Source organism: Octopus sinensis, linkage group LG13 (assembly GCF_006345805.1).
Source record: "Octopus sinensis linkage group LG13, ASM634580v1, whole genome shotgun sequence".
Taxonomy (NCBI): Eukaryota; Metazoa; Mollusca; class Cephalopoda; order Octopoda; family Octopodidae; genus Octopus; species Octopus sinensis.
In genome coordinates, this window is record NC_043009.1 from 61,745,764 (window position 1) to 61,760,473 (window position 14,710).

The 14,710-nt window shown below is 35.7% G+C and overlaps 1 protein-coding gene and 1 long non-coding RNA gene across 9 annotated transcripts in view; both read right to left on the reverse strand.

Moving 5' to 3' along the window:
- Positions 1-14,710, reverse strand: part of LOC115218474 (CDK5 and ABL1 enzyme substrate 1-like) — a 98,613-nt gene that overhangs the window by 62,106 nt on the left and 21,797 nt on the right. For 5 of the 8 annotated variants that reach the window (XM_036508434.1, XM_036508435.1, XM_029788309.2 and 2 more), the window contains exon 2: positions 13,489-13,542. The exons of the other annotated variants lie outside the window; for them this stretch is intronic. In XM_036508434.1, coding sequence (XP_036364327.1) covers positions 13,489-13,542 — 54 coding nt within the window. The remainder of the gene's footprint in view (positions 1-13,488; positions 13,543-14,710) is intronic. 8 annotated transcript variants of the gene reach the window in all.
- On the reverse strand, positions 322-2,067 carry LOC118765837. The gene is made up of 3 exons (XR_005001732.1): positions 2,058-2,067; positions 1,047-1,048; positions 322-551 (listed from the first exon to the last, which is right to left on the reverse strand). It is a non-coding gene; the product is annotated as an uncharacterized LOC118765837 (long non-coding RNA).

Here is a 14,710-nt window from a genome sequence, read left to right on the forward strand (position 1 = left end):
CTAATATATATATATATATATGCATACATACAGAATGCAATGGGTAAATTGTCACCATTTTATATTTTTAATTTCGTGCATGCACATTGTTTGTTTTTGATTTTGTTGACTACACAGTATAGTAGGGTCAGTTGGGCACTGTCTGTGAGAAAACCAGCACCATGACACAAGTCACTCTGCCAGAAATTTAGAAATGGCATGGTGCCAGAAGCACCAATACAAACATTTCAGGATGTTTGGGTGACAATCTGAGGACAGTGCAGAGGATTTGGAAAGAGTTGGATGAGTCTAATGGTGAATAGGAAGGTATGGTAGCTCAGAAAACTCACTCTGATCATTCTGATAAGAAAAGAACTCCTGAATTTGTTGGTGAGGTCCAGGCCATGATTGGCAGCAAACCCTCCAAGTCAATCAGGTCCATCGCCAGGGAGATGGGCGTGTCTAAGTTTCTTATTAGGCAGGTAGTGCATGAAGACATTCAGTATTCTCATACAAGATGAGAAGGGGCCACTTTTTATTCCAAGCCATCAAGGACAAGAGAAAAGACTGCACTACACAGCTTTTGAACAAACTCAAGCATCCCTCCAACTGAACATGCTTTGGTTTTTCTCAGATGAGAAAAATTTCTGCCAGTATTAGATGGTGGACACACAGAAAAACCGTTGGCTTGCTAAGTTCCCAAAGCATGTACCATGAATGATAAAAATCAAACATCCAGTCAACATCATGGTGTTTGGAATGATCACTAGTGATAGCGATGTTGAGCTGCTATTATCTTCCCACATGGCCTCAGACTCAATACGGAGGCTTACATCAAGTGTCTGGAGGAGGTAATGTTGTCCTTGGTCAAGAGGGTGGCTGTTGGAAGACCCTATGTCTGGCAACAGGACTCTGCACTATGCCACACAAGCAAGAGAACCCAGTCATGGCTGTCAGATAATTTCTGCAACCTAATCACCCTTAACATCTGGCCACCTAACTCTTCAGACTGCAACCCCCTTGGTTATTATGTGTGGGGGCACAGTTGAGCGAGAGACCAACAAAACTCCTTGTAACACCAAAGATGAACTGAAGGCAAGGATTATGGCAGCATTCACCAACTTAAACAAGGAGACTGTTCAGAAGAGTCGCAAGAGATTCTGAAGTTGTCTGGGGGCTGTGATTGAAGCCAATGGCAATTTTATTGAATAAATTTACTCTTTAGTATTTCAAGACATTTTTATGTAATTTTGGTAAATATATCTGTTAAAGTGAAATGTCAGTGTTATTTTCATTTTTGCGGAATTTAGATGATAATTTATTTATCACACCCTGTATATATGCATCTTGTCTTTTTTTAATTTGGTAAAAAATACAAAACAAAGATTAATTAGAGCAAATAATCAAATATAGATTGGTTAAATAGGTTTATATTAGTAAAGTTTGATTAGTTAAAATCAGTAACACATGAACACAAGGCCAGAAATTCTTACATGAACACAAGACCAGGGAAATTTTGGTGGAAGGCAACAGTCAATTATATTGACCCCCAGATTTGACTGGTACTTATTTTATCAACCTCCAAAAGGATGAAAGGCAAAGTCGACCTTGGTAGGATTTGAATACTTGTATTAGTAATAATATTAACATAACAAACACATGATATGGATAAGTAACAGGTGTGGAAAGCTTCAATCAACAAAAGTGTTAGAACAATATTGAGGGAAGGGAGTGAGGAACAGAAAAAAACAAGGAGATTCACAGCCTTTGTGTGTACACATGCATATATGCTGTGTGTATTTGTGAGCGTGTATGTGTGTACATGTATATGTGTATCATGTGTGTGTGTGTATGTGTGTGTACATGTAATAATGAAAATTGTTATATTGGTATAAAGTATTTATTACTTGTTTGTGTCAGTATTAAAATGTACTTGTCCAGTATAATCATCGTTATAAATGCCTCATGGTTAATTACACAGCACAGAATACATTGTCTGTAATTTCAATGTGAAGTAGTTACATTGTGAGCAAGTAACATTATTGGTAAATTCATTGTCATTTTTTTTAGATATTCACTGAATAAACACATCACAAAACATTATTTAAAGCTTTTATTCAGAGACTAAATATATTGCATTTTATTAACAAGAAGAAATTCAAAAACAAAAATCATTAATATTGAATTTATTATCTCTGCCTTAGCAACGGCAGAGGTATTATTTTCAGTTGTGTTAGTTTGTTTGTTTGTCCATGGACAAGATATCTCAAGAACTGCTGGATGGATTTGGATGAAACTGTCAGAGACGTTTGGCCTTGTGGCTGGCACGAACTGATTAGATTTTGGGACCAGGATTCTGGATTATCTTTCCTGTTTTTTAATTTAATTTTTGAGAGCAGTCAGGTTCATATTTAGTATTATTGTTTGTGAGAGCAGTCGAGTTTATTTCAGATATTTTCATTTAAAAAAATCATCTGCAGCTAATCGTTGAGAGGATGTTAGTGTTGCCTTGGTGGAGGTTTGCATTCTCTGAGTGCTCTTGTTCAATTTATGGGTCTTTCTAATTTTGGCACAAGGACAGAAGTTCTGAGGGAGGGGGAATCTGATTACATTGACCCCAGTGTTCAACTCATACTTATTTTATCGACCTTGAAAGGACGAAAGGCAAAGTTGATCTCAGTGAAATTTGAACTCAGAGCAGGAATTATTCCTGGTGTGGTTATGATTCTGCCAGCTTGCTGCCTTCACTTAATATATAATCTTTTATCTTTTTACTGATTTCAGTCATTGGACTGTGGTCATGTTGGAGCACTCACTGCTTTGACGAGAGCAAATCAACTCTAGAACTTATTGTTTGAAGCGGACAAACACACATGTATGTATGTTTGTATGTATCCACACACAACAGGCTTCCCACAGTTTCTGTCTACCAAATTCACTCACAAAGCATTGGACATTTGTTCCAAGGTACTGTGTAGTGGGACTGAACCCAAAATCACATGGCTGCAAAGTAAGCTTTTTGACCAAACACCCAAATGCCTGTGCCTTAAAAAAAAATTTTTTTTAAGTATCACACACAATAAAAAGATAATAAAAAGACAAATTATGAGCAATGTATCTTAAATAATTCAGTACTTTTTGACTTTGATTTTCATTGACAATGCAAATCTATCTGTACAACCATTATGCATCTTTCAATAACGAAAAGAAATTTTTGTCTTTGAATTTCTTTTACATTGTTCCAGTGCCACATAAAAAGCACCTGTATTGGTACCATGTATAAAGCATCCATGCTGGTCCCACGTTAAAGCACTGGTGCCATGTTAAAGCACTGGTGCCACGTTAAAGCACTAGTGCCACATTAAAGCACTGGTGCTGGTGCCATGTAAAAAGCACCCAGTACACTCTGTAAAGACATTGGCATTAGGAAGGGCATCCAGCTGTAGAAATCCTGCCAGAACAAAAACAAATGGAGCCTGGTGCAGCTCTCTGGTTGGCTGGCTCCTGTCAAACCGTCCAACCCAAGGCAGCATGGAAAATGGATGTTAAATGATGGCAATGATGATATTAAGGAAATGTGATGCATTTAATTTTGCAAATTAAAAAGACAAAAAATCTTCATAGTTTAGTAATGTATTTACTTTGTGGATACTGACCAATCATGTATTGGTTTGCAATGGACTTACTAGCTAATCTAATTCCAGACAATGTGATGTAATTATCCCACAATGAATTTACTGTGAATTATAAATGTGACATGTTTGTAGAGGTAGGAGTGGCAACGTATCTCACTCTTGCCATCCATGGTGAGTCTAAGTAAGGTCTACCCTTCCCATATCTCCCATGTCAACCGTCAGCAGGAGTGAGCTACAAGAAAGAGGTAGCTATTCTTGAATGCTACTAACTGCAGACTAACTACAGAGCACATTAGAATTCAGGCATCCACATCCTCAACATTTATTTAAGATGAAAATTAACATTCAAGTTATTGAAAGGTAAGGGTACCAGAATTGGCAGTTGTTAGTAACAAATCTATAACCTATTGGTTTGTGGTTCAAGCCCTGTCAAGGATCAATGAAACAGAAAGAGAAATAGAAGTAGCTAGAAGTAAGAGATAGAAAGGATAAGATCTTAAATTGACTGTTTATATGGTAGATCAATTGTCATAGCTTTCAGCTCACATTCTATAAGGTTATTGTTTAATGTCAGGTTAGCCCTGTTTGAACAAACTGATGATCAGAGGCATTCTAGCCTTGGCTATCTAGAACTATCTCTGTTAAAAATAGCGGGGTTTAATTTAAAGGAAATCTGGCTGCTATTTCTAGCAAGTCGAAGAACCATGTAGAGATGCCTTCAATGCTTGAACCACCTAACATGATATTATCCCTGTGCAACCAAACTAAAAATAGACTATTTAGAGATGTGGCCTGGTTCTTTCTACACTTAACAACCTGAGAAGGAATCTAAAATTTATTTTCAAAGGCAGGAGAACAATGGATACAAATCTTAATAGATTCTTTTAAGGACCTCAAGAGCATGATTCTGATACTGGAGATTTGTGTTCAAGATATGAGTGAATAGTCTAACTATATACACTGGATGCTAGAAAGAAGTCTAGACAAGAACATCATTATCACACTATATATATTGGGTCATCTCATAAATAATGTGGGTTTTTTATACTTCTTTTATTTTTCAAAATTAAGATAAACAAAGTTCTTTTTTAATCTAAAATATACTCTCCTTCATTTTCTACAATACTCTTCCATCTATCAGGTAGACTTGCAAGGCCCCTCTTCCAATATTCACTTATCCGTAACAAAAAAATAATCCTCCAGTATTGTTCTGACCTTTTCTACAGAATTCATATATTTTCTGTCCAAATGATTTTGAAGAATGCAAAATAAATGATAATCTGATTGGGTAATGTCTGGCGAATATGGTGGGTGGGGCATCGTTTCCCATTCACTCTGCTCCAGCCTTTGGAATGTCATCCTTGCTGTGTGTGGCTGAGCATTATCCTGATGGAAGAACACCTTTTATCTTGAAACCAAAGATGGTCGGTTTTCTTCTAGTGCTGACTTAAGCCACTCCATCTGCTCACATTAGATCTCCTTTGTTATCATTTGGTTTGGGTTTAAATGTTCAAAGTAGACTAAACCTTTCATATCCCACCAAACAGATAACAACACCTGACATGGGTGAAGATCTTTAGCCTGGGATGCTGGTATTTCTCCTTTTCCTACCCACTGTCTTTGGCACTTGACATTTTTATAGAGAACCCATTTCTTGTCACCACTCACCATTTGGTCCAAAAATGGTTCATTCATAAGACGTGACAGCAAAGAAGAGCACACATTCACTCTCTGCATGTGATTAGACTCAGAAAGTTTGTGGGGAACCCACTGACCTAATTTGCTGACTTTTCTAATGGCATGCAGGTGTCGATGAATGGCTGCATGACCAAATCCAAGCTTCTCTGCTAGTTCAACAGTTATGGTGGGATTTTGTTCCACCAGGATTTGCAGGCCGTCCTTGTTGAGCTCTACAGATCTTCCATGACATGGCTTGTCTTCTAGGCTGTAATTTCCAGCTCAGAATTTCTGGAACTACTGTTATGGTCTATTTGGTCTATTTATACTATAAATTTATGATCCATACTGGCTTACGTTTATTGTCTGATCCCCATGTACTGCATTAATATTCCTCACACTTTCCATTGCATTGTTGCCTTTATTGAACTCAAAGCAAAGTATGTCAAATATGCTCCTTTGTCACTTTTATTATAGTTTTGCTTTTATTGCAAGCTGATGGAGGTAGTTTATCCTGTCCCCCTCTGACTTTTAGTTCATGCAGTTAAAAAAACCCACATTATTTACGGGATGACCCAATAGTTTAACATAATGTTAGACATAACTATTCTTAGTTTTGATGAGGCCATTATTTTGGATTAAAATCAAAATTAAGAAGTGTATGGCAGTGGAAATTAGCTGACCAGATAATCAAGTTTCCATAGATACTCTTCTCAAGAGGATACTCTTGTAGTGGAGGCTTAACATCTTATGAATATTCTGTAATGCTTTAAAAATGGCTGAAGATGAGAAGTTTAGTGAGTTTCCACGAACAATGATTGACAGCTTCAGTTTAATTACAAATTCTGACACAAAATATTTCCATGTCTGATGTTAACTTTGAAGCAGCAAAGTCTGCTGAAGTAAATGAACTGTATGCTCTGTAGAAATTCTTTGCATTGCCAGGCAACAATTCTAATTTTCAATACTTTACAAACACAAAGAACAATTCAATGTATAAATTTTTTTCCAAATGACAAACTATGTATACATTAATTACTTTGAATATATATATAAAACTGGAAAAAATTTAAATGACTTTTGTGTGTATTGTATGTTGATTTAAATTTACATACAGCTTTGTAATCTCAAAGTGGCAGTGTAGATAACAGAGTACTAAATTTGGTCTATTTATACTATAAATTTATGATCCATGCATTTGATCCAAACAAATGTGTTTAATTGTTTGTAGAGAGATCAATACCAGTTATGCACTGCTTGTGTAGCAAGTACACATTGTACCTTGGAAAGAACATTGTTGTTGGTATAATTGTTGATTTTTAGCTGTGTCACAAGGCTATAAATTTGCAAAGCAGGAGTGCCATCACTGAACCAATCCTAGTACACTGCTGGCACTTACAGTACGCTTTACTCTTTTACTTGTTTCAGTCATTTGACTGTGGCCATGCTGGAGCACTGCCTTGAGTCGAGCAAATCGACCCTAGGACTTATTCTTTGTAAGACCAGTACTTATTCTATTGGTCTCTTTAGCCGAACTGCTAAGTTACGGGGACGTAAACACACCAGCATCAGTTGTCAAGCGATGTTGGGGGGACAAACACAGACACACAAACATATACACACACACACACATACATACATATATATATATACATATATATATATATATATATATATATATATACATAAATATATATGACAAGCTTCTTTCAGTTTCCATCTACCAAATCCACTCACAAGGCTTTGGTTGGCCCGAGGCTATAGCAGAAGACACTTGCCCAAGGTGTCATGCATTGGGACTGAACCCGGAACCATGTGGTTGGTAAGCAAACTACTTACCACACAGTCACTCCTGCACCTACTTGATGCTGAAGAAGGAGCAAGAACTCCAGAAATATGCTTCTACACCCATCACCCATTTTTCTATCCTCAATCGCATCGTTTACATGGGCGTATTTGTATACAAAATGTCATAACAGATCAGTGTTGGTTCTAATTTCTATCGAAAATCTGTAACATTAAAAGCCGTTGACAACTTATACTAGCAACTTAACTTCTATTATAGCAATCAATAAAATCCTGAGCCTGTCTTAGTGGCAGAATCTAGTAATTGTGGCATCTCAATGACGGCTCAGTGATAACTTAGTGATTTTAATTATATCCTAGGATTGTGGAATTTTGTGTAATTGGTAAGAATCAACTGAATTCAGCAGCTGATCTTGTTTCCTGGCCAAAATAGATAGTCCACATAGTCAGTCAGTCTATATATATACATACATATATATATATATAGATATATAATTACTTTCCATTTCAGTCATAAAAAAGGATTTATAAATAGAAATGGCAGATTAAGTCTTGAAAGAGTTAGTCAGATAAGCTGGAAGCTTCTTTTAATTTCAACATTTCAAAAGAAAAGCTGTGTGGCATGATGGAGATTTTGGTTGGCGATGAAGACAAATCTCTAGTAATGCTTCAAAATAAGAAAAATAAAGCAAAACGAAATTAATTTGAAGATACCTTTAAATATTCAGAATTAGTTTTTAATCAACATTATAAGTAATCAACAACTATAAATATCTCCTATTTCTACTAAATTACTTGGCACTTAACCATAACAGCGCAATGGCTACTATATATATATATATAAACACAAACACACATGCAAATAACTATTCTAACAGTAAACTCTGTTAATGCATTAACCTTTGCGGTTACTGGTTGCAATGTGTAGTGGATATTACTATATATAGCTATTATCCCTGTTGTCAGGATGTTAACCATGTCAAACGTCCATAGCAACTGGCGGTATTGTGTATAGGTCACTACAGCTATATATAGGTATTACTAACCTTGTTATTAACAAACTGAAAATGATGAGCAAAACTAAACAGAGTAGTTTTGAGAATCTATGAATATTTCTTAATCAGCTTTCTCTACAACAGCTAAATCTCTGACTGTGTCTGTTTGCCACATCCTTTAAACAGTCTTAACTAAAATTTCTTTTAAAAAATGCCATATCTCCAGATGTAAGATTTTATATATATAATGTATGTGTATGTATGTGTGTGTGCATATATACACTATATAATTATACATTATATATATGCATAATATATATATATTATACATTATATATATGCATTATATATATATATTATACATTATATATATGCATTATATATATATATTATACATTATATATATGCATTATATATATATATATTATACATTATATATATGAATAATATATATATATATTATACATTATATATATGCATAATATATATATACACACACACAGACTCACATCATTGTAAACACACTGGGGGGGGGGCTGTGTGGTCGAGATAGCTGCTTCCCAACCATGTGGTCTCAGGTTCAGTCTCACTGCCCAGCACACTGGGTAAGTGCTTTCTACATAGCTCTGGGGTCACCAAATCCCTATGAGTAGATTTCGTAGATGGAAACTGCAAGGAGCATCTTGTGTGTGTGTGTGTGTGTGTGTGTGTGTGTGAGTGCGTGTGTGTGCATGTGTGTGTGTGTGTGTGTATGTGTTGGTTGTAATTGAGCATCATCATCATCATCATCATCATCTTGAAAACAAGATTGTTTCCAGTCTTTCATGAAAAACTTATCTAGCTATGGGAAAATATTACCTTGCTTGGAAACAGGTAAGGGTTGACAACAAGAAGGGTACCTGGCTGTAGAAAATCTACCTTAACAAATTCTGTCTGATCCTTGCATGCATAGGTAAGTGTCATTGACTATTTAGCCAAATGTAATGTGTATTTATTAATATTGTTTTGAATTAACCATCATTAACTTGTAGCCTCAAGATTTCAAGAATGTGACTGCTTATCTTTAGAATGCTTTTGTAGGGTAGGTGTGAGAAGCCAGATATGGCAAGTAGAATATTGGTGCCAGATATGGCCAGTTTGAATGTTAAAGGGTTAATTGATGATGATGGTTACACTCACATATACTCTGTTCTTATGAAGACAGATTATGACTCCTGATCTATTTCTCATATCAGTTTTTTTCCAACTGAGACAAAATAAAGTTAATTTTCTGGCTATATTATGAGTTAAATCATGTGATTTGCATGGAAGCTCATTGGTGTAGCAATCTAATATAGCTTTCTTAATATAGTATGAAGCCATTGTATTAGTAGGTCATGTGATGAACACAGTCTTTCATTGGCAGAAGATAACATTCATCAAGTCATGTGACTAACAAAAAAAAAATGTTCCTTCTTGAGCCATGCCAGGCTCATAAGGGCCGGTTTCCTGGTTTCAGTGGCGTATAAATTCCCCCATCTGGACGGGATGCCGATCCGTCGCAGGATTACTCATTTTTGCCAGCTGAGTGGACTGGAGCAACGTGAAATGGAGTGTTTTGCTCAAGAACACAACGCATTGCCCAGTCCAGGAATTGAAACCACAACCTTACGTTCATGACAGTAACACCCTAACCACTAAGCCATGCATCTCCACGTGGCTAACACAAACTCTTGAGCATTAATTTAAGATGGAGAATAATTTTTATAACCCTTAAATGTGTTGGTATTTCTGTGGCTGAAAGATAACTGATATTGGAATTTTTGGAATTGAGAAAGGTAAAATAGGATGAAACAAATAAATAAAAAAGAAACAAAAACAAAAAAAAAAAAAAACGGGAAAAGAGCTGAGGAGGTAGAAGTTTCAAAGTTTAGGTGGTCTGTTGTTGCTTTATAGGAAGGGTAGCATCATAGCATAGCCAACATGGGAAAAAAAGGAAACAAAGGACCACAAAACCAAAAGGTGGAGGAATGTGAAGGTAGGTTAAAAATGAGGTAGGGATAAAAATAAAAAAAAATAAAAGAAAAATACCCAAAATAACTCATCATCATCAGCATCATCACAATATTATGAGAAATTTGTTTGCAAAGGAAAAAGACAGGTTTGAGGTAGCATTTCAGAAGAACAAAGATTTTGACAGTTATATAGATTTTGGTTATTAAAAGAAAGGTGAACAAACTACGACAGTTTAGTAATTGGGGGAGTGAGAGCGAGAGAGAAGGGGAGCAGTACCAATGTAAGAGGTTAATAATACAAGAACCTTTATAATTAGGTTTTTTGTTTCTTGTATGTTGGAGATGTTTTTTAAAAAATTTTTTGTTATTATTATTATTTATAAATGGTTTTAAAAATATAATTATTTAGTAAAAGGTCAACCCAAATCCAACAGCTGGATGACCAAAGACATTCCAGTTGTGACCATCCCACCTGTATTTCAGACAGTGTACTTGGAACTATATTATCAAACATGTCCCTGTGTTTTTTTAAAGACAGTAAGGGATTTGAAATGGATTTGGTTGCTATTTCCAGTAGGTTGGGGGACAATGTAGAGGCTCTCCTATGAGTTTGAACTGGTTCCTTATTGGCACAACTAATTTGATAATCTATGCGTGGTACTTAGTGTAGAGTATTCCCTGCCTGAATGGTCAGTCCTATTTCAATAGCTAAATTAGCAGAGTGTGCTTTCAGAGAATTCATTGGATTGTAAAGAAAAGGCTTCCTCTGTCACAGTGTTAAATATTTTGAGAAAAAGTGTAGCATCTTAGAATGAAATGTGTGATGTAGTGTGTTGTACTTTAGCAGCTGAGACAGGTACTGAGGGGGTGGAGGAGAGCCAATTGCATTTTGAATGTAATATAGTGAAGGTGCATGGCTCAGTGGTTAGAATGTTGGGCTCACAATCATGAGGCTGTGAATTCAATTCTCGGACTGGGCTGTGTGCTGTGTTCTTGAGCAAGACACTTTATTTCATGTTGCCCCAGTTCATTCAGATATAGAAATGAGTTGCAGAGTTCCTGGTGCTAAGCTGCATCAGCCTTTGTCTTTCCCCTGGGTAACAATGATGGCATGGAGAGGCGAGGCTGGTATGCATGGGTGGTTGCTGGTCTTCCATAAACAACCTTGCCTGGACTTCCGCCTCGATGGGAAACTTTCTAAGTGCAATCCAGTGGTCATTCGTGACTGAAGGGAGTCCTTATCCTTTAAAAGTGAAACTACCAGGGCATGTATGGAGTGGCAATTTTAGCATGCTACATGGAGAATAGTACTGAGTAGTATTGCAAATTCCACAGGGGTTCACTTTGCCTTTCATCCTTTTGGGGAAGGGGGTCGATAAAATAAGTACCAGTTGAGTACTGGGGCCCATGTAATCAACTTGCCCCATCGCCTGAAATTGCTGGCCTTGGGCCAAAATTTGAAAATAATATTGTGTAGTATTGCAAATGCTGTTTATCACAGATCAAGCCTAATTGAAGTAGATCTGCCAGGAAATTGTAACAGGGTGAGTAACAAGAAAAACTCTCCCCTGTTGATATGCTGTTGTTGTGTTAGTCCCGGGTCAGCTCTGGTCATTGATATCCTGTATGAGGCAAGTGTAGTTTAGTTCAATGTTCAGAGTGTTCAGAGTCACATATATTGTGACAACAAATGTAGCAGTCTGGATATGTGTCGGATACTACATGGCAATGATTGTAGGACCTAGGACATGTGTGGGATGTTGTTGTAGGGTCAATGTAAGAACCTAGATATGTGAGGGGTGTTACACAGATGTAGAAGACAGTGTAGCAACCTGACTATGGTTATAAAGTAATACACTAGTCATGGAATGTTGTATAGATGTTAGCGTTGTGAGGACTTCTGTAAAGTCCATAGATTAAAACATTTTCACAACACTTAGGCAAGGTAACTTATACTCTACTTGCTTCAGTCTGTTTAGTTATTTAGAAACATTCAATATAACTTCACCTCAATACTTGAATAATTGCAGTAAAAACGGACAGTAAAGTGGACACTAATGTATAGTAGTGATGAAAAAAAAAAATCTCAGTTAATTCTGATCAAGAAAGGCAGGGAAGACAACCCTGAAATTTAACTCAAAATTAATAAAAAAATACAATACAATGGGGAGTGAATCTGATCTTTGGCTATATATGACAACTTTGGACAAGTTTGGTCCTTATTAGTTCTCATCAGCAAAGTATAGTTTAACTGTTACTGCCAAATTTTTGAATGACTGAGCAGAATACAGGATTTTAGTAAACAAGCACTGTGTGGCTTAAACAGGGGAATAATACTAATAACCAGACAAGGTAATAGAAAAACAAATGATGGAGGACCCTTATTAAAAGGGCAGAATAGACTTGCAAATTTAAATAATTGGAGTACATGTCTGACTCCTTTCTAACATAATAATAATGATAATGAAATTATTGTATATAATGCTCAGGTGCACCACAACTTGCTCAGGTGCACCACAACCACAAAGTGAAACTATATTATACTGATATGTAAAACTCAAATCAATGAGAGCTCTTCTGCATGGTCACTGGCTTGCAAGAAATAATATGCAAATCTCCCTCGAATCTTGGCCTACTGTCTCATGGAAAAAAAAAAATGGACACATTGGATAATGTAATTCTAGGTTTGTTAATGTCTGACTAAAAAAAGAGACAGTTACTTTTTGACCATATCTGTTAAGCAAAAACAGGTTAAAGAATATCAACAACTATTGTTAGCAATAGTAAATACTACACTATACACTAAATGAAGTAGATACCGAAAAAAAAAAAAACTGTCTGAAAAAAACACGGGCTGGTCTATAACAGGAATATCTTTGATAATAGGTCTGCTGGATTAGGGCTGACTTGGGGTTAAATAATAATAACAAGTGTTATGTAAAACTGAGGTAGATTGGGCTGTGTAGTAATGTGCATGTGTTTTGGCACAAGTATTTATGCATCTGCATATATATATTTATATATATATATATATATCTGTCTGCATGCACATGTGTATGTATGTGTGCACATGTGTATGTATGTGTGCACATGTACTGCCTGCATGTATTTCTCTGTATATGTGCATTTTTATATGCATCCATGCACATGTATGCTTCCTCTATGCTGACGTAATGTAAAAAAAAAGAAAGATTCTCTCATATGTTGAGTTAAAATATTAACTAATCATGAGACTAGCCAAATAAATTGTTCTATTAAAATATAACATGGCATCATAAGATCTTGATTGTATAGCAGAATAGAGTAGGGGGTATAGAGGCAAGCAGAGCAGGTTAGAGAGATTTGTGGGGAGGTTTTTCTGTTTAGTTCACCATTCTTATGCTTAAATGTTATAGAGCATACCTCATTCTATGTTGAAAATGGCTCTGTAGAACCTTAGTAGGTGCGGAATATTTTCTGAAAACAAATAGGTGATAGGGTTTAGTGAAACAGTAACTACTTGCAGGTGTCAGAGAGGTAGTTCTCTCAGAACAGTAATTAGGTTGGGGGAGCCTGTGTAGAGATGGAAGGGGACTATTAGAATTAGCTGAAAATAGATTTCAAACACAATTAAACAAAATACAACAGATAAAAATAGAATAACATAAAATGCAAATGGTTATTTTTTTTTTCTTAATAAATCATGCATAACATTGAGAATCAATTTAGCATACATTTAGTACACAGTACAGAACAGCATACAGAATACAGAATTTAGTTCAGAAATTAGAGTTTAGAGAAGGGTATAGTATAGAGTTTAGAAAAGAATAGAACAGAATTCAGAGTTTAGAAAAGATAGAACAGAATTCAGAGGTTAGAAAAGAGTACAGAGTCTAGTACAGAATGCAGAGTACAGAGATTAGATTAGAATACTGAGTACAGAGTTTAGGACAGAACACAAAGTTTAGTACAGCATACGGAATACAGAGTACATAATACAGAGTTAAGTATAGACTACAGCATACAGAGTTTAGAATAGATTACAGGGTTTAGTACAAAATAGAGAGTTTTAAAACAAAATAGAGTTTACAGATACAGTACATAATTTAATACATAAAAACAGAGAGTGTGCACGGTAAAGATATAGAGTAGATGTCAGACAGAGAGATATCACACTTGATTTGATTATTGAACATAATATTGTATACAGAGTTGTAGTGAGCAGGTATTGTGTTATCTAGGTATATAGACAAAGTGTATAGATGTTGATTGGATGTGTGTGTGTGTATTGATCTCTGACAATGAGCAGAATTGGACAAGACAGATAGTCACAGAGTGCAAATGTTGATTGGATAGACAAACAACATGTGTAGATGTTGATTAGACACAAAGCCAGCAGTGTGCAGATGTTGACTGGATATATAGACACAGTGTTTAGAATATACAGATGCAGTGTATAGATGTTAACTAGATAGACAGATACATTGTGTAGATGACTATATAGCTAGGTACAGGCTACAAATTCCAACTGTATAGAAACTAAAAATTAAAAAAGAATTAGTTTTAGTTATTTAAAAAGTTATCAATTATTAATTTAATTCTGCATGCAATGTTATAAACTAGGATAAAGATTTACCTTGTTGCC